Here is a 25811-nt window from a genome sequence, read left to right as displayed (position 1 = left end):
TGCTCCTGGGTATTGCAGCTCCTTGTTAGGATGGGGGATGAGGATGGGGAAGGAGGTTGGTTGTTAAATCTCTTCCCATCCTTCAGCTGGCAGGAAGAATGTGATTCATCCTGTCAGCTTTCACTTGGAGCATTTCTAGACCCCAGATGTGTGTTCTCAGCATTCCCAGATTGGCTCTACTTCCTTGGAAGCAGAAGTTGTGGGGGAATGCAATAGAGACTTTGAATTTTAGCGGCACAAGAGCTATGTAAATGCAGCTATATCATTGCTGGGCCAAGCTGAATATCCAGCTGCAGTGCATCATGTGGCTTTATGAGCCTGTGTCTCCACCAGCTTATGAGTCTCTGTTTCTGATCTGTTTCTTGGTGTTGGCACGCACATCTTTGCAGATGTGTGAGCTCGGGGTCCAGTCTGAGACAGTTGTAATTCTTTATCTTACCATTTCAAGCACTGGCTCTTGAGCTGTGATTGGCAGGGAGCCCAGCAGCCATATGGCAAAGGGCATATTGCCCAACGGTGAATTTTCTTCACTGACTCCATTTGGACTCATATCTAAGTTTTGAACCGTACAAACTTTTGGATGGACTAGCCTGTTCTTCCACTTTGAAGCACTCTCACAGGAAACAAGTGGGCAACTGTGATCCTTAAACTACAAAGGAGGATTTAAAACTTTTTTCTTACCAACCCCCTGAAATCAACTCTCCAGCGGGACTTTTCTTGGGGAGGTGTGCTTAGAATGTGATAAGCAACATGAGCAAACCCAAAATGGTGATGAAGGAGTGACTTAAGACGTAATAGCATTAATGAAGAGGTCAGTTCTTCTAGATCAGTAGTAACTATTTCAGAAAAACTAGTCCATCTGTTTCTGATAAACCTTTATATACTTAAACTTGCTTTGTTTGGCTCCCAGGGCTGTCCTGGGTTGCTTGTGTGTTACACTATAAAGTTAGGCATGTGGTATTTTTAATAAATGCTTATTCCAGTATCTTGGTCCAATGAAGAGATGTTTCAGGATAAGCTGAACATTGCAAAACCTTATTTTAGTGTTTATTTTTCCTCAAATCATATTACAAAATGACAGGTTGCACAGCAGCTAAAGTAGTGTTGTCAAGGAAAGCCATCTAGAGATTAACTGATGAGATTTTAACTAAGCTTTTCATGATAGGGCTGTTTTGTCAGTCAGGTCCCTGCTTATGTATGCATTTGAAAAGTGGCATTAAATTAACTGTTCTCCTTGAGTTAAAAATTACACATGCATTTTAGTCTGTTGTCCCATAGTTTTCTACTATAAAATTTGCAAAAATCAGTGCAGAATGGCATGATGATAAATCTGCTGTAAATTACTTGTTTTAAGCAAATGTGTGCAACATAGGTAGAAATTCATGCCTCATTGCTAAACTTGAAATCTTAACTCTAGTTTTTTTTCTTCCTGTAAAGACTACTAAATGTTGTTAGATACCTGAGGATCACGGATCATTTTTCAATAATGCTGGCTTCAGATTTCTTCTACAGGGAGAAATTAATATGCTGCATCTAATTACTAACAGCGTAAAATGGCTGGATGGTCCCTGGCAACCACTGGAGTAATAAGAGTCTTCCCTGGGCACAGGTTTAGAGCATCCTGTCAGAGTGCTGTACATGACTTGATGTTGAAATGCTTTCTATTTCAGTGTGTACACCTAAAGCAACACGTTTACAGAGGCACAAAGACTTATCTGTACAGATGCTCAAGTTTTGAGGTCTAAAGAAACTGGGCAGGTCCAGGGAAGGGAGTACTGGTGTACATGCTGGTTTTGTAAGCATACCAGTACACACCTGGAAGACTCAGGCAAAACTGCTTGCTTTTAAGTTTTGAGAGAATCCTTTCTGAATGCACTTGATAGAAACAAGCATAGAGGTTGCTAGCATAAATATTTAAAACATCTCCTACGAAATTCCTCCAATTTTGTCTTCTCTGAAAAGCAGGTTCTTGTTGAGAAGATTGCTCCTCCTAGAGACAAGCCAAGTACTAGATGTTTATAGATAAAAGACCATGTAAGAGATCAGAGAACTGTGTGGTTTGCTGTACTTCTGTGACTAATTGAAAGGTAATGCATTAGAAGGGAGGTGGGAGGAAGAGGACAAAAGAAAGGAAGAGACAGACAATGGTGTGCAAGTCACAACCACAAGCTGTACTACTTCGCTGCCGTGGGCATGGAAGGAGAGGGCACATCAATGTACATTAGCTGAGATGGAATAAAGCCCTGAGACAAAACTGTTTGTAACTTGTGTGTTAATCACACATCAGCCATGGAGGTTAGGGTTTTATTTTGCCTTGGTCAGTTTTATTAAAACTACAATGTTGTCCTGTGTTGTGGTTGTGCTTCATGAGGTGTCATGCGTTGGCATAAATTGCTCTTGCAGCTTTGCTGCTGGGACAGGTGGAAACTATATGGATCTCTGCTGGTATAGTGTATCTTACTGAGATGTGATAATATAATAGCTTTCGTTTGCATGTGTTCTTTGTAATCACGCTTGCAGAAACTGATATGGGACATCCAAGTGAAAGGGCTTTTTCCCATTAAAGGGAAGTACAGTAACTACAAAAAGGATAATTCCTTCCATGAAGATTGAATCTAACCTGTATCTGAGTTTAAACTGATTTCGAGAATTAAAACTTAATTTAGTTGGGGTCTGTTTGTACTTTCAACAGAATGTTTTAGAGGTGGTGACCTTGGTTTGCTGTGGGTCACAATGTTTACTCCTGTGTGTAAATTGTGGCCTGTGGATCAGACAGGAAATGTTTTGGGTTGAAAGCTTCCCGTCATGTCCTCATTCATGTGAAAATGAAGCTTCTTGCTGTTTCAATCCTTTCTGGCACATCTTGTTACCTGTGTCCCAAGTGCTACAAGCTAACAGGTTGAAGGAATTGCACTGCAGACATTCGAAAGAGATTGCAGCACTCTGCAAAGGATGTTGCTCTATCCAGGCAGATAGTTGGCCTAAAAAAAGCAAGGCTGGGACTCTGGGCTGTTGCTCCAAAGAAAGTGGGGAGAGAGTTAAGTGAAAAAGAATTTTAAAAGATGAATGACGTGCATACTTCTTGTGCTCGGGGCAGGAGAGCTTTACTTAAAACATATGGTTTATGTGTGAGGGAAGGTCACAGATCAAATACTGGGGAAGGTCTGAAGCAAGTCATCCAAGATCTAGATAAAGGTACATGCATCCAGTGCTGATGCAAACTGGCAGGTGTGGGATGACCATATATGCACCTTAACAAACATGACCTATATCACATGATCCTGTGATAATTAGAAAATGACCATGCTGACTGTGCCCAGTCTCCTCACCTTACAGCAAGCCAACAAACAAACCCCGTGTCTCTTTAATCATCTGAGGGAGTACTGGCTGTCCTGCCTGTGTAGCCTGCTCAAAATGAATCCAGGCTGGTATGTCAGACATCAGCTAATCAACAGATCTGCTCTTCCAACTGTCCATTCCTCTAAGTCCTCCCAGTAATACTGCTGTCTGCATGTTTACTCCTGTGCAAAGGAAGGTTGCAGGTTTGCGGGGTATACACAAGCCCTACTGGACCTGCTGCAGCAGATTCATTGAACCTTATACTGTAGTAGCCCTGTTTCTCTCTTGGCCAGGTATGGGCTTCTCTGTACCTAGGAAAACAAGGGGACTTGCCTTGGGAATAGAGGCATGTGATGGATTTGCTGTATTTCACATGACTTATTTTATTACCTGTTTTTCATTTGCTTAGTAAGAACTCTGACCTCTACATGAAAAAGTCTGTTGGATAGTGATGGCATAGAGGACTTGGCAAAATCAAAGCATTTACAACATCTGTATCTTTGAAGTGCCTGTTTAATTGTGCCATTGTCATGCCAGTTGGAGGCAACACTTCTCTTTGCAATTGAAAGGCTCAGCAGAGCTAGCTGATAAGCACTGGTGCCCTGCTGGGAAATTGACCCTTTGAACTGGGAAGAATCTCTGCAGATAAGCAAGTAATGGAATTTTTATCAGGTCTTGCTTTTTATTGTAGCTTGTTTAGGGTTGTCAGGCTTTCTATGTAGCAAAAGTGTTTTCTCTCTAGTTTAGTAGGTGAGGGGGTAATGTAATATTCACAAGCTAAAGATGCTGCTTCCAGGCTTGGAAGGGATAGCCATGCCATGGTCTCACAGAACAGAAAAGAAACAATGACAGTATAACTTAAATAACAAACGTATGTTGATTTAAGACCCAAACTTGCTGAGCGTCCTAACTCCCATGGGAAAGGAGTTTTGAGGATACCCTTAGGATCTTCTTAGGACAGATAAAAGAATTTCACTGTTTCCCTTTTTTTCTTTTCTTTTTTTGTCAGCCAGGAAACTTCAGTTTTAATTTCACAACAGAAATAAATGCTCTCTTCTGCTTTAAACCTCATAGAAACATTTGTTTCAACAGCATAACAACGCTTGCAAGCAAAGCACCATTAAGCACTGGGCTCTTTCTGTGCTGTTGAGAATCTACTTTCATTACAAACAGGGATCAAGCTTTTCAAGTCTTTTCTTTCTAAGCCATAAAACTGAACCATTAGACTTCTTGTCTCAAATCCCAGTAAAAAAAAGCGGTGAGAAGGAAACTAAAATTCAGACTTGACTTGGTTTTGAGTCATGTTGTGTCCCTGTCCTGAACTGTTGATATTTCCAGTATGACCATTCCAGGAAAGCACAGCGTGGGGCTTGTGGAAGGGCTGCTGTCATCTGTGGGAGTGTTTGAGTCGGCTTTGCATGTTCTGGAGTGGGACGTTGCACACTCAGCCTGCGCAATCTGTTTAGCAATGCAGGCGTCTCTGGGAGCCTACACATCCAATACAGATGGTTTGAGTTGTGAAGTTTGAGACAATAACAGAGAAGATATGACTCTATTAAATATGTCAATTTGAACAAATCCATCTCGTGGATGACCTACAGATCTGAAGAAAGCTCTAAGGGAGAATATAGCAAAGCGATGTGGGAAGCTGCTGCCATTGCTGTGGGGGACAGGACGTGTTGCTCTGAGTACAAATTAATCAAGTTCAGGCTGACATTCCTTCGTGTCAGGTTTCCCCTTTGGTCTCCCTAAGACACTGCTGCAGTGGAAAACCTTTCTCTCCAAGTAGTTTTATACCACTTAATTGCGCTTTAAAATGTGCTTTATTCCTTGCTAATGATGTAGCACTGCTGTGCTATATTAATGAATTTGTAATTTAAAGAAGGGGGTCAGGGACTGACATATGGCAAATACATGCTTTAGTTCTTGTAAGCACATGATTTTGAAGATAAACAAAGCTGTTTCCTTATCCTCAGCATGTATTTTTTTTGTTTTGCTGATAATGAGAAAAAATTAACAGTGTTAAACTTGATTGAAAACAGCAGTATCTTCTGAAATTAATGTCTCTGTGAATGACACTGGAAGTCCCTTTGCTTTTTTGCATTTACTCTAGGGTTCATTTGTAAGTGTAATACGCATTAAAAAATCATCCAAACTCAAAAAAGGATTTTCAAATTTCTCTAATTTTGTTTTCAGTCTAGTAACAATGGTCTCTCTGCATTTGCTTCTCAAATGTATATAACTAAAAGTTATTTTTATTAAAAATTGGATTCTATCAAAAAGTTTCCAAATTATGAAAGAGTTTCTGAAAGTATTTTATAACATAGCTGTTTTGCAATGAAGTTTATAACTACTTCCAGCACTCAGGCTGGAGTAAATCATAGTTCCAAAACTTGTTTTTATAAGGACATGTTTAAAAGACGTGTAGATGTGGCACTTGGGGGACATGGTTTAGTGGTGGACTTGGCAGTGATAAGTTAACATTTGGACTTGATGATTTTAAAGGTATTTTCCAATCTAAATGATTCTGTTATTGGAAGGAAACCTATGTAAGCCTAAAAATTGTGGGAAGCCAGCAGTTACACTGCCATTCCACATTTTAACCATGTTCATTAAAGTCAATGAAGACTTCTCAGAAGCCCAAGACTATTACCTATCTGGGCAGTGTTTCATTTAGCAGTCACTGGTCTTCTGCCCCTGAGGCCAGATGCCAGACTGCCCAAATCCATTGCCCTTGCCCATAGTTTCCCTGTGCTGTGCACTGTACCGCACATGTGCCCTTCTCAGAGGCACTGCTCTTTGGTGGATTGTCTTTTTTTTACATTCAGCATGTCTGAAATACTCACCAGAGAGCTGAGGACGTGGGTTGTGTGTGTTGGGGTACTACATGAAAGCATTGGCTCGAAGACTCTTTGAGGTGGCACTGGAGGACTGTGTAGAGAGGATGGAGGAACCCAAGCTCAACCCTTTCCTGGCCCATGTGGTAGGAACAGTCCATCACGGCCTTCCCTGTATCCCACTCACTGTGCCCTGTAGTGCTAGTTACTCAAAACCACGCCATGGGGTGTACCACCAGTGAAAAGGTGTGAGTGACTGCAGGCTGGGCCTAACACTTAGGCCCTGTTCCTGTTTAATTTACTAGTACAGAGATGGTTGGAGTGTCCTTGCCTTTAAAGGAGGGCCAAGGTACTCTAAGTGCCAGTACTTGGGGTACTGGGGGTATTTTACACTGTGCAGGCTGCAGCCGCACCAAAAGCGTGTGGTTTGTGCCTCGCTGGTGCACATCACATGAGTGATGTCCAGTGCCTGCTGGGCTGGGGGGGACTGAGGGCTCTCAGCACTGTTCTCAGCAGAAGTGCTCAGCGTGACCTGCTCACACAGTCTGTCCCTGGGGGCTTCCTTGTTGCTGACTGCCTGTCTCCAAGGAGACAGTGGGCCAGGAGTCCCCAGAACATTACTCTGCAGCTACAAGATACAGGTGCAGTTAGTTTATTCTGCATATGCAGTACATGAGAAGTTGATTTAAGGTGTGAAAAGAGGAGCTGGGTTGAAGAGGTGCTATGATGGGTACCCTTCCTGAGACCAAACTGAGATCAGTGGTCGGTCCAGAATAAAAGTTTGGCACTGCTGCCTTGCGATAGTGTTGCAGAAGTAGCATCATCTCTGATTATTTACTGAAGCATTCTAGCAGAGTCTCATTGAGTTTATTGGGAGGGAGGCAGGTACCTTCAAAAACAGGAACTAGTTTATAAAGATCTCTGACATAACCTTAGTCTGTTCTCAGTTTATAAGATAACACCCCTTTTAATATAAAGCCCAGCCTCTGAAGTGGCTTCTCTCTGCCAAATCTGAAAAATGGTTTTTTCCCCTTGAGTTGTGGGAGGAGAAAAGAAGAGAGCGTGCAATTTGGAGTTATCCTGTGATTTTTTTTTTCTCTCCCTTATCTTTTGAAATAGAGAGGGGATCTATCCCTCCTTAGCTGTTTCTATGGACTGAGCTGTAGATGTAAAATTTTTTTAACCCCTGTTATTAACACTATGATATTCTCCTACAAAGTGACTGTATTGTGAACAGCACAGTGGATTGTTTTATGTTTCTTCATAATTCTGATTAATGATGTCTGATTTCTTCTAACACCTCTCACATGGGGGTTCTCGCTCTGCTCTTTGAAGCAGATGTACACCTATGACGGTAATCAGGTAAACTCCAGGGACTGAACTTGGCGTGCCCTTCCCGTAAGGTTTCTCCTCAGGGTCCATGAGCAAGAGAGCTTTGTGCAGATCAAAACATGTTATGTAGCTGGAAAAGTGGATTCTGTGGCTGTGATAAAAGATGTGCATGATGAAACCTTTACTAATCAAAAGGGGAAGTTCCAGTCATTCAGAACAAACCAAGCAAAATTGTTGCCAGTATTTCATGCATGCTCCTTTGCAGGTGAGTTGAGGCAGCAGTGCTTTCAAGATTCTTGTATTGTTACCCCTTATGGTGGAACATGTTTTCTTGTAAAATAACCAGAGTTTGAACAGTGTGACATTAATTTCTCCACTGCTGTGAAAAGCTTTTCTTTGCCTTCATTTAACTGCATCAAAGTCATGAAATGTTGATGATACAGTGACGTGCTATTTTACAGTGTTGTCAAAGTAGCATTCAAATAAGTAATGAATCTGTGCAAGAAAAGGGTGGTATCAGCCCATCTTTCAGATGAGGAAAGCTGACAAAGAATGCTGGAGATGTATTAGTAGTCATAAGAAGTCAATACTTACCTTGATCTGAATTTGAGGACCTGGGGTTGTATAGGGGACTCTGTTTTCATAGCTATTATGTCTTTCTTTAAATGTTTTGTACAGGTCTAATGATACGGAAACTTCATTCTTTCTCATCGATCAGAATTGCAAGGGTAATACATAAGTATCTTCCTGGAAAATGTGACAAGATACTACTACTGAGGCAGTGGGTACAGTTGCTGCTGCTTAGGGTAACTAAGAAAATGTACAGCTCTGCCTCAGGTAGTCAGCATTGTCCCAAAACAAATGCCCACTGTTTGAGGGATTCAGTCTTTCCCAGGACAACCCATGTGCTTACTTACTGCCTTGGTGTTTAGAGCAGAGACTGGCTTTCTAAATGGTGGGTGTGCTTTGGGTTCTCATTAAATGCTGTATGCTGTAGTGTGACACACAATATGCCCTGCAGTGTGTCATGTGCTGTGATGCTAATCAACGTTCAATAGCAGAGGAGGAGAGCAGCTGCTCCACAGTCAGCATGTCTGAACAGTCCTGCACTCAGCAGGGTATTGCTTAATTCATGCCAATGGATAAAAAGCTGGCCTCATAACACTTGTGTAAATGAGGCTAATGATCAGGGAAAAAGTGCAAACTAGTTTTCATTTATTCATAGAGATAGGTGTAATTAGAGGTAATAGCTGGATCCAAAAACTTGGTCTCCAGCATATTTGTTGATATTATAAAATGTGAATGAATCGCTCCACTGTTTGTCTTTCGTGAAGTTATTAACTTCACACAGAACTTGAAATATGTATGCTCTTAAATTCTCATTGAGAGAGTTACAAGACTTAATGGGAAAAAGCTACAGATAATTGCATCTCGTAAACTTACCTCAGTCATTTTCACTGTGTGGTAAGGGCTCTCTATTGTAAATTCACTGCTGGCAGAATCAGCGTATAGCTTCAGGTTTTTGACCTTTTTCCATTAGCTCTACTGTCTTCTGTAGATTAGAGAAATCAAGAGGAGGCAACTTGTCCATTGCAGTGATGGCAGCTGAGTAATAAGGTCGTAATTAGGTACAAAAGACTTATTTCAGCATCTAAGCTGTAGAGTACTAACTGCCCTCTTTCATTTCCCAGGCATTGGTCCTTTTCCTCATTTGTGAAGTCTGTTGTTCCCCTCACAGGTGTGTTGTCCCAGTGGCACAGCTGATGCCACTTGATCATACATGTCTTGAAGGATGAATCAGTCACATAGTGACATAGTCTAATGGTATCAAGCAGAAGTTGATCTACCTGAAATTTTAATAAGTCATCATCTAGTTGGGTTTGCTAAGAAGTGCTGAGTGCATGCTTCTCACCCTACTCTACACCCTGGTTTTGAGTTTGCAGATTTCTCTAAGAGTAATCTTACCTGTGTGATATGCAGGGAAGAAGTAAATCCAGCCTTAATCTAATTTGCAGGAGAAGCGGGAGGCTCTGTGGTCCCAACACAGAGCCAGTCTGGGTTTATGTGGGCATTCCATATTTTCTGTAGCCTAATGTTGTGCAAACTAGCTACAGAAAATTCCATGACAATAGGTTTTACTCCCGCTGAGCAGGCCCCTCTCTAGACCTTTGCATGGTAACTAAGTCTTGAAAAAATCTAAGTATTATCTTTCCAGTACACCATGAATTGATTGAGGAAGGACATTCTTAATCCAACTGTATAATGGCATGAAGTTGGTTGTCAGTATTCTCCATCCTTGATTCATCCATTTCTTCATGAAACTGTAGTTAAATTAATTAGAGGGTCTTTTGAAACCTTTTATCTTTTTCCTTTTTTTCTTTTCTTTGATGTGCCCATTAGGCACATCTATTAAGGTCCTCTTTCTGTGCATGGAGCTTATACAGCAGTCTGGAGGTGTGTGTGGGATATCTGCTGATGAAAGCAAACCATCCAAATCTAAAAAGTGATTCTTGCCCAAATCCCCACCCTGCTCTCTGTTGGAAGAAGTGGTTCTTGCTTTAAAACTTTGTGGAAGGTTCAAAGTACCTTTAGAAGACTTGGATTCTTGTTATCAGGTGGAAGTGAAGTCCAGGCCAGCTGTCAATCAGTTGCATTTACAAAAACATTATTATTATCACTAAATTATCATTGACTCATTAGTCCTGCATATCAGAGAAGAAACATTACAGAGGAGTACCACTGAAGAGAAAGTAGGTGATGACTGAGGAGGGAGGGATGCGTAACACAAAAATCCAAAAATTACATTAAGCTGGAGAGTCGTGTGTATATGGCTGTTGTGAAACATTTATTCTCATCTTTCCTCTGCTTACTGATTGTCTGAGAGGTGATCTTGTCCTAGCAATAATTTTTGTAGACAAGAAAGCAAGTTGGGAAAATATGCAAGTATAAAGGGACTAAATTGTTGAAAACTTAAACTAATACTAAACGTACATTAATATTCTCAGGACTTTTCAAATAGACTCTATATGTGATGATTGCCATTTTTCAGACCTGTAAAAATGCCATATCTTGACAAATTGCCTGTCGTACATATCTGAAGTCATATCAAGCAGCTCTGATATTCACAGGCTTTACTTAACAAAAACCTGGTTTGTCAAAATTTGAGTTCACATTGCTATCTCAAATACATGCTTTCAAAACCTATTAAAAATAATAAAATTTTATGTTGTGGAAGGGTTGGATGCTTTTCTCCTGTCTCCTGCTGAAAGTGGTTGAACCTTTTTCAGAAACTGCAGAATTTCAGAAATTAATCTTGAAGTATCTTTGTGCAAGTGGCCTGACACTTGAGTAGATTAGCTCAGCCTCTGGTGTTGGAACTGGTAGCAGTGGTAAAATGGTTCACTTTATAGTGGCTGAATATAAATATATTCTAAAAAATGGGGGTGAAAATTGTCAATTCTAGAAGCATGCATTACCTGTGGCCATAGATTGCATTAGCACTTATTCACTTCCATTAAATTCTGGTACTCTTTCAAGGCTAGGCATTATTATTTCAAGGCTATGCACCCAGAGGAATTCATCCTCCTGGGCAAACTGCTAAGAAAAGCCAGGCCGTGCTGGCAAGCCCAGGTGGGTGTAGCTTGAAGCTCTGTGGCTGCCAGCTGAGTATCAGGTGTCAGGTATTGTCAAGCAGTTGCTGTTTCAGCAGCTGACAGTACCGTGAGGGCTTAGGGATCAACGGATGCTTGCACAAAGGTCACTCATGTCAAGGGTACCAGTTGAATGTCTTAAAACAATTTCATTTGTACTGTTTGCTTCATACATAAGGATTTTCAGTACCATAAAAAATCAAAAATATTTTGCTCCTAAAATATCCTTACATATTCTTAAGAGTCTACAAACACTTCTGTAAACGCAGTTAAGGAAATACACATGTGTTGGAGGCTCCAGAATTTTCTAGAGTAGTGTCATGTTGATGAGATGGATCTTGATATTTAGGGGATTTTAACTGATTTTCCCTGTTGTAGTTACAATTAATTATCTTGCCAACTGGTGTGGAAAGGATAGTGACTGCCAGCTAAGAAACAAAATTAACTGGGTTTCTATTTGAGTATTTGTTTAACTACAATCTTCAATATTATCCTACTGAACAGACATAACTTGCATCTTGAACAGACACTGCCTGCCCACTTGGCCTTTAAATTCAAGTGCAGTGGAGATGAGGAGAAGGAAAGGAGCACTTTTATATTTCCAACCACCCAATCCTAAGCATCTAGCTCTGTGGAGAAGGGAATACTATTTCACAGTATCATCACAGAATCATAGAATGGTTTGGTTTGGAAGGAACCTTAAAGACCACCTAGTTCCAAACCCCCTGCCATGGGCAGGAACACCTTCCACTAGACCAGGTTGCTGAAAGCCCCATCCAGTCTGGCCTTGAGCACTCCCAGGGATGGGGAATATCAAGCTGTTGCAGCTCTTTGTGTGCCACTGTCTAGCCAATTCCTTACTATTTCAAATGCCTGTGGATGGTGACTCTGCTAGGTCTGAGGTTTTTATTGATCTAGCACTTCTTGCCTAGTCTTTCTCCTCAGTTTATACTTGAGTGACCATAATCACAAGGGTAGTGGGCATGCAACTGGGAGAAGTGCTCTTGAAGCCATCTTCCTGACTGCCTTTTGATGGGGTTTGCACGTGTCAGTGTAGTTGTAACAGCTAGCTACTGACCAGGATTGGGACCATCCCCCTTGGTGTTCCTCCCATTCCATTCCTACTACTGACAAATGGGCTCAACTCATCCTTCAATAAACCAGTTCTGGGAGCTAAACCAGCAGAGAAAAACCAATCACGCTTAGAGAGAAAGGAAAAAAAAAAAAAAAAAAAAAAAGAAAGAAGCAAAAGGAGGGGGAAAAGAAAAAAGTGTGTAACCTCCAGATCAGCGTTTTTCACTCTGTTAAGCAGAAAGCTTCTTTGGGTTTTCCAAAAAATGTGTTCAGTCATCCCATTGTCACCCTCCTAGGAAAAGAAGCAGCAAGCCTCAACCATGCATGTTTACCCCACATCTTATTTTGTCATGCCAAGTTAAATTCATGTTAGTGAGGTGAAGTTTGTACTAAGGGCTTTATTTGCCCAGGCATGTAAGTGGGGGCTGTTTTGTTGCCCATTTTGAAGTAATGGGTTACATTACAGTGCTTCCATTGGAAAACAAGAGATTAGGATTTTTTTTACCAAAATGCCAGTATATGGAGTTTCACATTATGTTTAAGAAAGACATGTGAGTGAGGGGGAAACCTTTGTGGCTCTCATTGAAGGAACTTCAGTTAGGTGGATAACTTTTCTTATTCCTCTTTCTTTTTCTTCCTTTTTTTTTTTAATTTCAGGGTTGGAGAGAATAAGAAGGGGAAAGGGGAGAGACGAGTATAATTTCTGTTTTAAGGCAGTAATATAACATGGGAATGCATTGCAAAACTGTGTTAGTTCTGGAGTCAGGGTGTCATTTGGATGCTGCCTAGCCCACAAACAAGCTTTCTTTAGTGTGAGGAAAAAAAACCTTATACAAATCAAACTACAGTGACAGTAGTGGCAGAGAGCATGAACTGACTGGATAGAAGAGCAACAAACCTCTGGTGAGATAGAAGCCTACCCAACTTTGGGACAGGTTTCTTTTGTTTGTTGCGCAAGAAGTGAGAGGACTGTTCTCCAGCTCACCTGGCTCAGACAATTATTTAGCCATTGATCTTTCTGTGCAAAACACTGAAATACTTATCATGTTTTGGTGATGCCTTTTGATAGAGTTTCATGGTCTTCAGTTTTGGCAGCTCATCAATCAGATAGTGTCTCTTCCAGCTGCTGTACTAAGGAAAGCTAATAAAGGTGTAATGCATCTTTTTATCCACCTGACATTTTTTCATCCTTGCATCACTGTCTGCCTTGAGGTTGACCTGTGACATTAATTTGGTAAAATAAACTAATAGTTAATCTAAGCATTGTGCATATGGCTTGTGGAAAATGACAGTGTAGGACTGTGCAGGGTACCTATTTCACTGGCTGCTGGATTTCCCTCCTGCAGATTTTAAGCAAGAAAAAGTTAACACAAACCTTTGCATATCTCATCTTTGGCTTTAAACTCAGTTTTGGTTTCTCTGGATAGAGTGTTGCAGGAGCAGTGGTAATCCTCCTTGTCAAACTTTGCCTTCACTTAAGGGTCCATCACTTGTGATTTTCCTAAGTTCAGGCTATTGAAAAGCATTGCCAGTGACAGGGAAGACTGAATGTAAGTGGAGCATGACTCACACAACAAAACTGCACTCACAAAGGGTTTTTAATTTGTTTTCAAATACTAGTTCGAATATTTGTTTGAATTATTAGTTCATAATATTACTACTGTATTAATTTTGTTATTATTGTGTTATTAGTTTCTTTACATGGGTGCCAGCTCCTGGGTTAAATGTCCCATTGTCTGTGTGTATGAATGTTAACCACAGTAGAGGATCCACCGAGTTCATACCGTTTCCTTTTTTAATCTAAATAAATTTTGAAACCAATTTAGATAAATTGAGGAGTTCTTTGGAGGCAAAGCCTGAGAGCAGAGCTTGACACAGAAGATGACATAACTCACCATCTGCACAGGCTTTGGCACAATACTTCACTGAAATTCCCTCAATAAGCAAACAGTGCATTAGCATGGGCTCTGCAACACCTTCCCCATTGCATAATGGTGTTTGTGCTGGGGTGTTATTAAAAACCCAGGCAGCGATTCCACCCTGCGTCAGCCTCTGCTACTGGCAAGTGTTGCTGCAATGCACTTTGTTGTGCCTTGTGCAGCCTGGCAACAGGGCACTGTCTGTCTGAGGGTGCTGGTGTGGCAGGGGAGCCCCACTCACGCCCCACAGCCAGTGGTTGCAGCGGTGTTGTGGGCACCTGGGTGTTTGCCTGTGCCCTGTGTGACTGTGGGCTGCGCCGAGCCAATTACGATAAAATCAAGATTACTGTCTTCAGAGGAGCCTGTGGGGTTAAGAGTTTCCAGATACAGCAACAGACCTGTTGGTTCAGGAGCAAGTCCTAGCCCGATCTGACAAGGAAGGGCGTTTTAATGAAATTTTAGTTCTTTGCTGCTGAAGCAGAGTAGGGTTGTGGTTTTAGAAGGTGTGTTGGTCTTCAGCTCTGAGAGCATTAAGGAAAGGAAATAAAATAAACCTCTCTTAGTCAAGTATTCCCAACACACAGCAGCTTATGCCAGCCGGTCCTCAGGCCATTTGTAGCGGGTGTAGCTCTCCAAAGCAAGCGGTAGGCACCGTTTCCGTCCTTGATGCCTTATTGCTTGATGCCTCAGCACATCTATGTGCCATTGGCAGCTGAAAATAAAAATGAGTTTTATTAGTGTTATTGTTGTTGTTATTATTATTTGTTTATTGCTACTTAATTGTCTCCTGTTCTGTTACCTGATGTTAATATTTCCATTAGATGTATTGACTTACTGAGGCAGGCTATTAGTATGACAGGGAATGCAGCAAAGAGAAGAGTGGAAACCAAGCACCCTCATGCAATCACAAACCCTTGCTGGGCAAAAGTCATCTTATTCTTACATTTTTAACTTGTTGCATTTCACATGGACATTTCCTTTTAATCCCTGTATCTCTTTACTGCATATCATCCCTTATGCTTTACCTGTGTGTCTCCTGCAGAAGTGCTTTTCTCTGGATTTTAAATGTTACCTAAATGTTATTTTTAAACATGATTTAAAGATTGGCAAAGATTCAGACTTTGGAGCCTTGAGAAGTCATGAGATGCTGCCTCCATGCCCTTTCTCTGCAGCCTCAAAAAAGAAAATAGGGAAGACACCAGTCAGTGGCACAGTTGAGAGGCCCCAATACGTTGGTGACACCACTGGTTTGCCTCTGCTCCCAGCAGCACGTGATGATCCACTGTTGGTGCCAAACTCCCCAGTTTGGCGGGGCAGGAGGAAGCAGTGTTGAACAGGAAGAGGTTTCACCTATGGCTGTTGGTGTGGAGTGACACAGAGAGGGGTGGCCTTTGCCTGGTGGCCCATTGGGGTCCTTCAAGGTTTGTGCTTTGCTTCAAGGACATCCAGTGTGTCAGGTGTCTCCTAGTGATTGTGGATAGTGATAAAATTGTGCAAACTGTTCCATCTATGAAGGCATACTTCCCCACTCATATCCTTAACGTGTGAGAGGAAACCCAGGGCTGGGTTTGACGAGACGTTCAGGTTGTGTAGAGGTCCAGGTGGATGTCCATGGGGGTTCTGAACACACCAAGGCAAACATACTTTTGAAGTAAAGTGGTCTTGGAGGTCAGGCCGTTTCTATACACCAGCTAAGCAAGTGTGTGTAAAGAGCCAGGTTTTCCATAAAAGAGAAGGAAAAAGGCTGGCAATTGCATCTCCACAACAGTCCAGCCTCACAGGAATCAGTCATGGTTTTTCCTTGTGCTACCACTGGAAGGTCTAGGGAATTAGACCAGTATTTTTTAGTGAGTTGAGTTTTCCAGTAGATCATCACAGATAATGATGTAACTGCTTCCCCTATTCTGATCTCTTTGCTCCCTTGGGGCACAGACCTGGAGCCACTGGGGGTAGAAAGGACCTTGGTGCTGTAAATGTGTCCTAGAGTTCCCTGTGCTGTAGCCTTCAGGCAGGACCATACATGGTCGAGTCATCGTCCCTAAAATTCCTGAAGGGCATACCTGCCTGCGTCAGACATCACTTTGATTTATGCACAACCACTGCTTGGGGAGCAGTTGTAATTCCTGCTCCAAGGACTCCTCCTGTGCTGTCAGATATATGGAAAACATTTCCTGCTTTATTTAAAAATACGAAACCTGGCTTATTTTGAAGAGTTTTCTCATTGATTTCTCTGAAAGAATTATTGCTGTGATTTTTTTGTTGTTGTTTTTGTTCTAGCTTCCATTCACCTTTCTGCATGCTTTCACCTTTCATAGCTGAATTGTGACTTACTATTTTAAATGAACAGGTGAGATGATAATTAAAACTCTTGGGACGGAGGTGGTGATCATTAAAGGCTGATGATGTAGAGGGTGAACTCCTCTGTTTATCCACAGAACTAATAAGGCTTGAGAGGTGGGTGTTGTGCCACTGTCCTACCTGGAGAAGCTGCCTCTGAAGCACAAGAGGTTAATTTGTTTTCTGCTGCTCGGTCTCTCTTCTGTGACTGCCAACAAAGGTAGCAATTACCAGTGTTATCTCAGGGGATGTTCCCTGATCTGGATAATTTGGAACTGGGAAACCACATTGACTACTCAGCAAATTTCTTAAGAGGCCAGAGACTATCCCTGGCCTGGTCAATAGGTAACAACTTTCTTGTACTAGACTAAATTTGTGCTAATGCCTTAGCGCAAAAGGTTCCATATCCATTACAGGTCCCTTGAAGCATTTGGTTGTTTGAAGGATCAGCTCTACCCAGACGCAGTCAAGAATGTGGTACATGCCGTAAAGGGCAAGTCAGTTTGTGCCTGTCTTTTTAGCAATTTTTTTTTTAAGGCAACTTCTGTGGCATAGTTGATGCTTCACATAACGAGTATGTATGCTGTCATATTTGTTGTGTGAAAATAAAGAAGAAATCATAGCAACACATTTGTTCTTGTGGAAGCAGCCCAAATCAAAGGAGGTAGTTCAGGAATGACTTTCACAATTTGCAAATGCCTAAGGGGAGTTATGATAGCTGGTTCTTTAGCCTAACATTCAAGGGTATCACAGAATCAAGTGTTTGAGCACTGAAATACAGCAATCTGAGATTTAAAAAAGGAAAAAAAAATGTAGTGTAAAATAATTGACTACTTGAAATAATTTAACAAGGGCTGTAGATGGATTTAACAGAAGTTATAGTGGGTTTTTCATTGCTGGTACTTTTAAATCAAGATAAAATGGTTTGTTCATGCAGACAGGAAATGTAGGAAAATCTTATGACCACATTAGTTCAGACTAGAAGATCACAATGGATGATTTTGGCCTGATAATCTGTAAATGCATTGTCCAGAACAATATAGTAGTTTCTGTGCTCAAGTCACAAAAGTCCAGGAAAAAAAAAAAGGGCCATGTAAACTATCTCTGTACACCCTCTGACACTTCAGTGTGAAAGCAAGCATTGGCAAAATGGGGGACAGCTTGACTTTCCAGGGAAGTAATTGAACATGTCTTCTTTGGTAGACTCTTGGTCACAAAACTTTGCGAGCTTATCTGCAGCCTTTGAGCTGGTTGTGCTGCAGAAGTTCCCAAAGGACATTCTCATCTTTGCAATGTGCTGTGCAGACGTGTTGACCCCTCGGTGTGGGGAGCTGCTGAGAAAATGTCAGGCACTTCTGGAAATGGTGTAGACAATATATGTAAATTGTTGGTATTTATTCAGTCATGTAATGGGGCAGAATAAACATTATTCCTGACATTGCCATTTTTGATTAATGATGAATGGAGCTGGCAGATGTTCAGCTGGCCGCCAGATGGGGTCTGCTCAGTCCAACAAACAGAATAGGAGCAGTCTGGGTCTCGTAAAGCCAGCACTGACAAAAGCTCTGACAAAATCTGCAGTTCATCCAAGTGATACGCCAATTTTTTAACCTCAAAACGACTAAGCTGTTTAAGAATGGAGGTAGTACAACCAGTGAAACTGCTTATGGAAGTGAAATGGGGTGTGGAAGGATGGGAGCTGGTTAGTTTGCTGGAGTTTCAGCAGGTTTTTTCCTGCCGCAGGAGCCACAGTCTGCGGCTTTGATTCCCTGTGGCTGGAGCCGCGCGGGGCCTTCTGCATTTACCCACGGTTACAGGTGTAATGGTCGTGTCTCTGGGCACATCTCCTCGGCTGCTGGTGGGGATCGACTGCGCGTAGCGTCATTAGCCCAGGATGGGCTGTACCTCTCGGGGTCAGATAGCCCGGCGCTGGTCCTGGCCCCTCGGCCGGCCGGTCTGGCTGCCTGCTCCCAGCGACGGGGAATCAGCCCACGCGAGGAGTTGTGGAGGCTCCTCGCGGCTCGCCATGAGACTCGCGTGTGCCCAGCCGAGGGTCAGGGGCAGCCCGCAGGAACGGGCTGACAGGGCTGGGGACAGGGACACTGCTCTGAGCACCTCAGCCCGCGCCTGTGCCCGTCAGGGCCGGCTTCCTTCAGTGCCCTGCGGGCAAAGCCATTCACATTTACAGAAGTGCGTTTAAACCCATGCAAATTCTGTTCCTGGGGGAAGCGATAAGTGTCTGAGAAGTGCCCAGTCGCTGTCCCGCTCGGCGGCCCGGGCAGATAAGCCGCCCCCGGCCGCGGGACCTCGGCGGGGAGCGAGGGACGGGATGCGAGGGGGCTGGGTCGCCGCTGTCCCTCGCAGCGGTGGGGCGCGTCGGGGCTGTGTGTGTTGCCGTTCTGACCCCGAGATGCAGCGCGAATAAATTCCCTTTGATAATGACTTCCCCAGGGAGACAAAGAGCGGGAGGGAAGAGGAAATTTGACCGCGGTGTTCACGGTTACATTGGCGGGGCCGGGGGGAAGCCGTCCGCCTGCCTTTGAAGCCGAACCACCCGCCTCTCGGGGCTTTTTGTGCCTACGGGGGTGGGGAAAGTGGTAAAAGCGAGGGCTGGCAGCCTCTTAGAAAATGCCCCGGTGCTACTTCTCTGTGCATAAGCTGGGGCTCGGACGCCTCTTTCCCACTTGGAATGTGCCAAGGGAGGCAGTGATGGACGGCTGCTCTCTGTGATCCTCGGCTTCAGATAGGGTTTATTATTTTTATTATAGTTTTGTTATTCATGTACAGCGACCTAGAACAAATGTTTTCCCGTCCTGAACCCAGTCCTTCCCGTCCGGGTGCGCGGGGCGGCGGTGGCCGGGCCGGGCAGGGCACGGTCAGCCCCGGGCGGCCGGAGCGCGTCCAGGGTGGGGTGGGAAATCTATTTCGGGCGTCAACACGAACAAAAGCACTGTCACCAAACCGTATGTCCGTCGTGTTCTGAGCACAGAATTTATTGCTTCTGCAGGCGCTCGGTCCCCTGGGTGGGCAGGCGGCCGGGACGGCGACCCTTACTGCCTCGGGGCCGGTGGCAAGAGACGCTCTCCCTTCCCACGGTTCCTCCCCCGCCTCGGGCTGCACTTTGAACGAAGATCGCTGGTGGCAGAGATTCCTCCCGCCGCCTGACGGAGGAGCGGTGAGGGGCGCAGGGCGCTGGGGTACGCCGGGGGTCGGGGGTCCCCGGGCGTCGGCGGGAAGCGCTGCCGGTGCCAGTCCGGGGCGAGTTTGGGGAGGAGCGCTGGGGAGGCTGCTCCCTCCCCGGCTTGCCGCCCCGCGGGAAGGGGCCGGGGGGCGGCGCAGGGATCGCTCCCGCTGCGCTCCCAGCAGGCGGGACGGGGAAAGGAAGCGGTGGCGCCGCCCGGCAGGGACGGGGCTGGAGGAGCCCCCGCCGCCCCTTCCCTCGGCGGGGCCGTGCCTGGCCCTGGCCGCTCCTCCGGACCTGTGGGGACAGGAGGGAGCCGCGGGCAGCTGCCGGCGCCGGTCCGGGTGTGCGGGTCTGTGCAGCCCCGGGGCTCGGTGTGAAGCTGCCGCGGCGGGGCGCGGGGTCGGGTCTGCAGCCGGAATCGCCTCTCCTGCGCCGCCTCCCTGGCTCCGCCAGCAGCCCGGCCGCTGTCTCGGTGCCGCACAGAGGTAATTTGCGGTTACTTGTATCCGCTCTCCCTCGCGGCGGCTCCGCCGGAGGGGGCAGGGGAAACGGGTGGGTGCCGGTGGATGCCGGTGCCTTTGCGCATCCGGGTCCAGAGCGTGGGCACCCGGGGGACTGGGGGTGCCTCTGATCCACCTGAACGTCTCTGAAACTTGGTCAGGATGGGAAACCTCCCACCTGTCCTTCCGGGATCTCTGCCTGCTGAGGAAGGCACCGTCCCGGCTCCTCCGAGATGAGGGTGCGCAGCTCGGCGGGGCTGTCAGGGTGCACGGGGCTGGGCGCGGAATGTTTTTTACTTTTCTATTTTTTTACAGTTCCTGTCTTGTGACTTATTGAACACTTTCTTCAAGTGTTTTCTCTGGAAACTTGTCTCAAATGAGGGCTGTGAGCCCTAACAAAGAAGAGTGTTGTTCGACAGCCAACAGGTGATGGGGTGAAACCTGAGTATATGTGTACATTGGAGTAAAGTCTGGCTGCTGTTTAAAATAGAATTTAAAAAATCAATGGGAGACTGTAAAAGGCAAGATTTCCTTCTTTCTAAATCTGTACAACCTCTTAAGGAGAGGGGGGGGGAGCATCCGTGAGAATACCTCCTCCTCGGCTGGAGGTTTGGGTCTTGCCTCACTGCAGCGTGCACTTGAGTTTCCATCACCAATGTACAGAGCCAAGGATAACACGGCCAAATCAGATGTGTTGGCGTGGGGCGATGCTTTGTCACGGGGCTTCCTCCTTTTGTTAAATGCAGGTAGCCTGTCTTTGCAGTATGGCTCGTCAAAAGAAAATACCCTGAAAAGGATCGTCTGACTTCCAGTTGGAAAAGTGATCTTTGCGCTAGGATGCTAGAGGAGGAAAGCAGTTAACTCTTCTGTTGGTCCTTGTATACTGGCTAACGAAAACAGTTGTTACTTCTAGGGTCCATCTAAAGGGCTTTTGCATGAACAAATAGAGTGGCTCCATTCCTTCCCCACTGCTTTGGGTAGTTCATTACTCAAAAGGACCCAACAGCTGTGTGCTGATGCAGATTCTACTTATCAATTCTGGATCCAGACTTCCCACACAGAGAGCTATAGAGCTCCCTGTAGATATGTTATTTGTACCGTAGCTAGGGAATGGAACTTCCTGATCACGTGCATAATACATATTGGAAATAGGCTTTGAATTATTAGTAGTCACTTTATAGTGGTTTATTGCTGTTATATTGTGCCCTTCCTCTTCTAATGTAGTTATCTTGCACCAGAGATTAAATAAGCAGGTGAATGGGCTGACCATGCTAATCTTAACTCGTTGAGCCTTCATTGTGCGTGGATGCATGTGATATGCATCTTGTATCCCCTATAGCCTTGTTAACAAGCCTTCTAACAAAAAAGTTGTTAAAACAATTTGCCCTGCAGGACAGAGTAAAACAGCAGGGGGTGGGCAAGGAGATGTTTGTCTAACTTTGCTTGCAAATCATGACCTCTTCTATCTGGTCAGGGGGAACATAATCAGTGAGCTGGAAATCCTAGCATAGGGATAAACCTTCATATGGGCTTCCGCAATGGCCTTGTTCTAAGTTTGATATCCCAGTATTTTGTGTGCCCATAGCTTTGTAATTAGGAGCATAGTTTGTCTTTGCCTCTAAGGAATTTGTCATACAACTGTTTTAATTCATCAGTGGAAAAAACACAGTAATTGCTTTTCTTTTCAAATCAAATTTAGCTGTGTAACTCAATTATGTTATTCATAGTTGTCAACCTGCCAGTGAAAAACCTCCTTGTAGGCTATAAAGCTTTTTTTGAGAGGTAGTATTTGAACAGAGCTGAAACCTCAAAATGTTCCATGGCTTTTAAAAAAACAAAGCAAAACAACACATCCTTGCTGTGTTCTGTAGGTGTCATGGCGGGAGTAGAAAGACCACCTTTCTAGTCATCCCTTGGAAAACACTTATTTTTTCAGCTGTTGTTTATATTCATTTGAATCCTCCTTAGGATGTAATCATTTTAAACAGATCGCTTTGAAGGATGAGTGCAGCTGGGGGGCAGGGAGGAAGAACCCTGTAGTTTTAAAATGCAAATCAAATTACACTTGAACAGGAGAGGAAGAACTCCTAAACAAGCAATTGCTAAAATAGTTCTTCAGATAGCCTACTGTTAAGATAGGCTGGATTAAAAACCTTGTTGTCAACAACCCCACAGTATTTGTGATGTGGCTGTATTGATATGTGGTGTACTGTCAATCATTTTATAGCCAGCTTCTTCACGTTTGCCCTATGGGAGCATTTTTCTTTTGAAGTGAATGATGTCCTTTGAGCTGTCCTAATCTCAGTTCGTTGAGGTTTGTGGACCTTGCTTTGAACATTTCTAGTCATCTTATCTTGGGGGGAAGAACCCTGATTATAAAGTTGCATTTTACATTTGGAGGTAAGGTGCATTCTTCTTTTATTCTCCATCAGCCACACTTTCAAACTGCCCTGTACGACTGGAAACTGGACCTGTGAGTCTGTGGTTTCCTCCTGTTGGAGCTGGTGTGCGTGCTTTCTGAAATGGATGTGTCAGAGGAGGCCCAGGCAGGACCAGTCTCTGCAGAAAAGCAGCCTTGTCTCTCTTACCAATGCCTTGTCTTCCTTAGGAATTAGGTAACATTCCTATATTTATGTACCTTTGCTGTGCTGGAGATCCTGACGTTGCCCAGCACTGCTTTTTTCACAGTGGAAGTAGTATGTAGCCTTAGTGTTCAAAATACTCAGAGAAGTTAGTAAGTCATCATGCATTCAGATTTTGGGTTGTTTCCTTGTCTTTCAAGAGAAGTCAGAGAATTTAATTTTTGGTCTTGTGGAGAGAGGGTTTCGAACAATCAATATGAAGCAATTACTCAGTTACTTGGAGTGCTTGTGAGTGTTGGGTATTGTGTGAACAAGGCAGGAGTACGCTCTGCTCAAGTGACCAGGCGCTGACAGAGCTGAACCTGTCTCATTGCCTAAATTGTGTTTCAAATCTTCCTGTGGGATGTGGTTGAGGTCATGCTGCCTAATGAAATATTGTCAAAGATGTTTCACCTGCTGACTCCTTTTATTCCTGGCTTATTGGGCAGCAGTAAGTTCTTGAAAAGGGACCATTTGACCAATACAAGTTCTTGCAATGCCATAAGAATTAGAAATACCAGCTTAGGTGTCAGTGAGTGGCACATTATTGCAAAGCAGGCATCTGCCCCTTTCTAAAGGGAAATGGTAAAACAGTTCATCTGCTGCTAAGGTCATCTTGGAAGGAATTCAGCTTCTCAACGAAATTCCTAGTGACTTTATATTTAACAATTATTTGGATATAGATGATGTGTGACACAAGCTGCCAAACTGAGCATCCCTATCCATCAGCAATAGTGAACACTGTTACCTTTTTTTGCTAGAGTGATTTCCTAATTGCATCACATTATTTCTTTGTCCCTTCTTCCTCACACCCCAGTTTTATGCAAGCAATAACAGAAACATACCTCATGCATGACTTTACTTCCACTAGTGAGTGGGAAGGGGAAACAGTTCTGTATTCCTTGTCTTATTATTTGGTTCTGAGAGCAAGTAATTCAAGGGATACAGAGTATGTACCAGGAAGTCTGTCTTTCTGTTTGAAATATATAGGATTGAGCTTTTAGGACTGAGTTTGGTTATATTTGCCTTCCTTGAGAAAGATAGTAATATGGCGATGTTAAGTTCAGAAGCTGTTGTGCTAACCTTTAGTGGTTCAGCTTGAGTAAGATTGCAGACATGTGCCTGACAGCTCACCAGCTTTCCAGAAATAGCCTGTTCTCAGAAGGGAAGTTGGCAGGCTTGCTTGCCCCATCAAATATTAAATTAATCTTCTATTACAGTGCAGCTATGAAGTGTGTTGGCATCTTAGCAGTGCACCAAAAACAGTGTGTATGTTTTTGAACCAGAAGTTTTTGAAATAAAGTTAAAAAATTAATTTTTTGGAGCACTAGCCCAGTGGAAGGGTTAAGTAATCCCATCTCTTTTTATTGGGTGTGGGAATATATAGATGTATTGAAAATAGGGGTAGATAAGACCATGTACTGGATAGTATAATTTCTCTGAGTTTGTAGCTTTTGGGTGCATATGACCACTTTTTATGGAGCAGGTTTGGGTTTATGTACTGAATTATCAGAACCTGGCACTAACCAGTGCCTCACGCTTGAAGGAGAAACTCCTGTTGAGTAACTAGCAGAATATTTGGGTAAGCAGTCTTAGATCTTCCACCTGTGATCCAGGAGCAACTTATTTTCTCTAAAACAGGGGTGATGAAACTGGAAGTGTAATGTGGGACCCACCAGAAGTTTTTATATTGCGCTTCTCATTAGACCCACCAGCAAGGTTTACGTCTAGGAGATTAAAATTTTCTACAACTCGGATGTAGCACTGACAAAATTGGATCTGTGTTTAAATAAATAGGTAAAAAAATGTCCTAAAATGGGGAAGGCACAGCTCATGTGTAACATGGTAGTGTAAGAGCAAGCTTGTCCCTACCCCAAGTGGTCAGGATATCTGTCATGTTAGGACAGATCCTCTGTGATTTTGGTTATCTGTATTTCATTGAAATGCCTCATCTGAATTTCCTAAGAACTCCTGCTAGAATTAATAGAAGATATAGATCTTGTTAGGCTTTTTGCTGCAGACTGCTATGGATCTTGGTGAGAGCCTTCTTTGCCAGTTGTGACTCAAAATGATCCCACTGATACTAAGCTTTGCAGGCTTCATGAATCAACAAAATCATCTCCCTGTAGGGTTTTAAATTGACAGAACAATCATGATGTACTTTACAGAGACTAATCTGGCATAATTGGATTTCAGATCTTTAACAGGACCAACGCCCTTCCGCTCCCATACAGCTCAACCAAAGTTCTCAGAGGAATCCAGCAGATGCTTGCTGCTCTGTGCCTACCTTGTGAACAACAGGATGCTACTTGCACAACAGTCTTTCCCCAATAATTTCTTCAGTTTTTGACAAGTGGTTGTCATGTCTTTTGTTTCACTAGGTAATGACTTCAGGAAGAGCTTGGGTCATTCCTGTTGTTAGTATCTGCTCAATGAGTCTTTCCTAGATACACCTACATATATATAACCTGTGATGTGAAACAAGCAGAACTATAAAAGGTGACAAGTGTTAATACTGAAATACATTGTGGTTGCCAAAAGTGTTAATTTGTGCCTAGGTTTCTCAGGTTTTTTTTTCTTCAACAGTTTTATTTCTGTAACTTTTTAAAGCACTTTTGAATTGCTCGTTGTAATGCAAGTTGTAATGAAGCTTCAGTAATTTATTGTTCTGGGCAACACAAGGAATACTAAACCATTGTAAGATCATTTACACTGATAATTAGTTGTTCATGTCCAAATCTAGTAAAGTGCTATTAATCTTTTTCTCCAGATCAATTGCTTGATGAGCTGCAGCTGAAATATTTAACACTTCACACTTATGCCATTGGAGATGGAGCCGAAAGCCAATAATCTTGTTTTTGGGTGTCAGCGAAGCTCAACCTCTGACGATGACTCTGGCTGTGCCTTGGAGGAATATGCCTGGGTCCCCCCAGGCCTCAGACCAGAGCAGGTACCAACCATGTTTCTGCATTTTAAAAACAAGCCTCGTAAGGACTGTCTAAGAGAGTGATATGCTGC

The 25811-nt window shown here is 43.5% G+C and overlaps 1 protein-coding gene across 5 annotated transcripts in view; it reads left to right on the top strand.

The window, feature by feature from the left end:
- Positions 1-25811, top strand: part of PRICKLE1 (prickle planar cell polarity protein 1) — a 66598-nt gene that overhangs the window by 31525 nt on the left and 9262 nt on the right. The window contains exons 2-3 of one of the 5 annotated variants that reach the window (XM_039570286.1): positions 19496-19663; positions 25564-25743. In XM_039570286.1, coding sequence (XP_039426220.1) covers positions 25612-25743 — 132 coding nt within the window. In that variant the 5' untranslated portion in view covers positions 19496-19663; positions 25564-25611. Of the gene's footprint in view, positions 1-19495; positions 19664-19765; positions 20158-22604; positions 22788-22815; positions 25175-25563; positions 25744-25811 lie in introns of those variants that run through there. The other 4 variants (XM_039570287.1, XM_019279851.3, XM_010413601.4 and 1 more) reach the window with 4 other exon arrangements.

This window comes from Corvus cornix, chromosome 1A (genome assembly GCF_000738735.6).
Source record: "Corvus cornix cornix isolate S_Up_H32 chromosome 1A, ASM73873v5, whole genome shotgun sequence".
In the NCBI taxonomy this organism is placed as follows: Eukaryota; Metazoa; Chordata; class Aves; order Passeriformes; family Corvidae; genus Corvus; species Corvus cornix.
The sequence above is the reverse complement of the archived record's forward strand: the minus strand, read 5'-3'. Positions and strand labels throughout refer to the sequence as shown.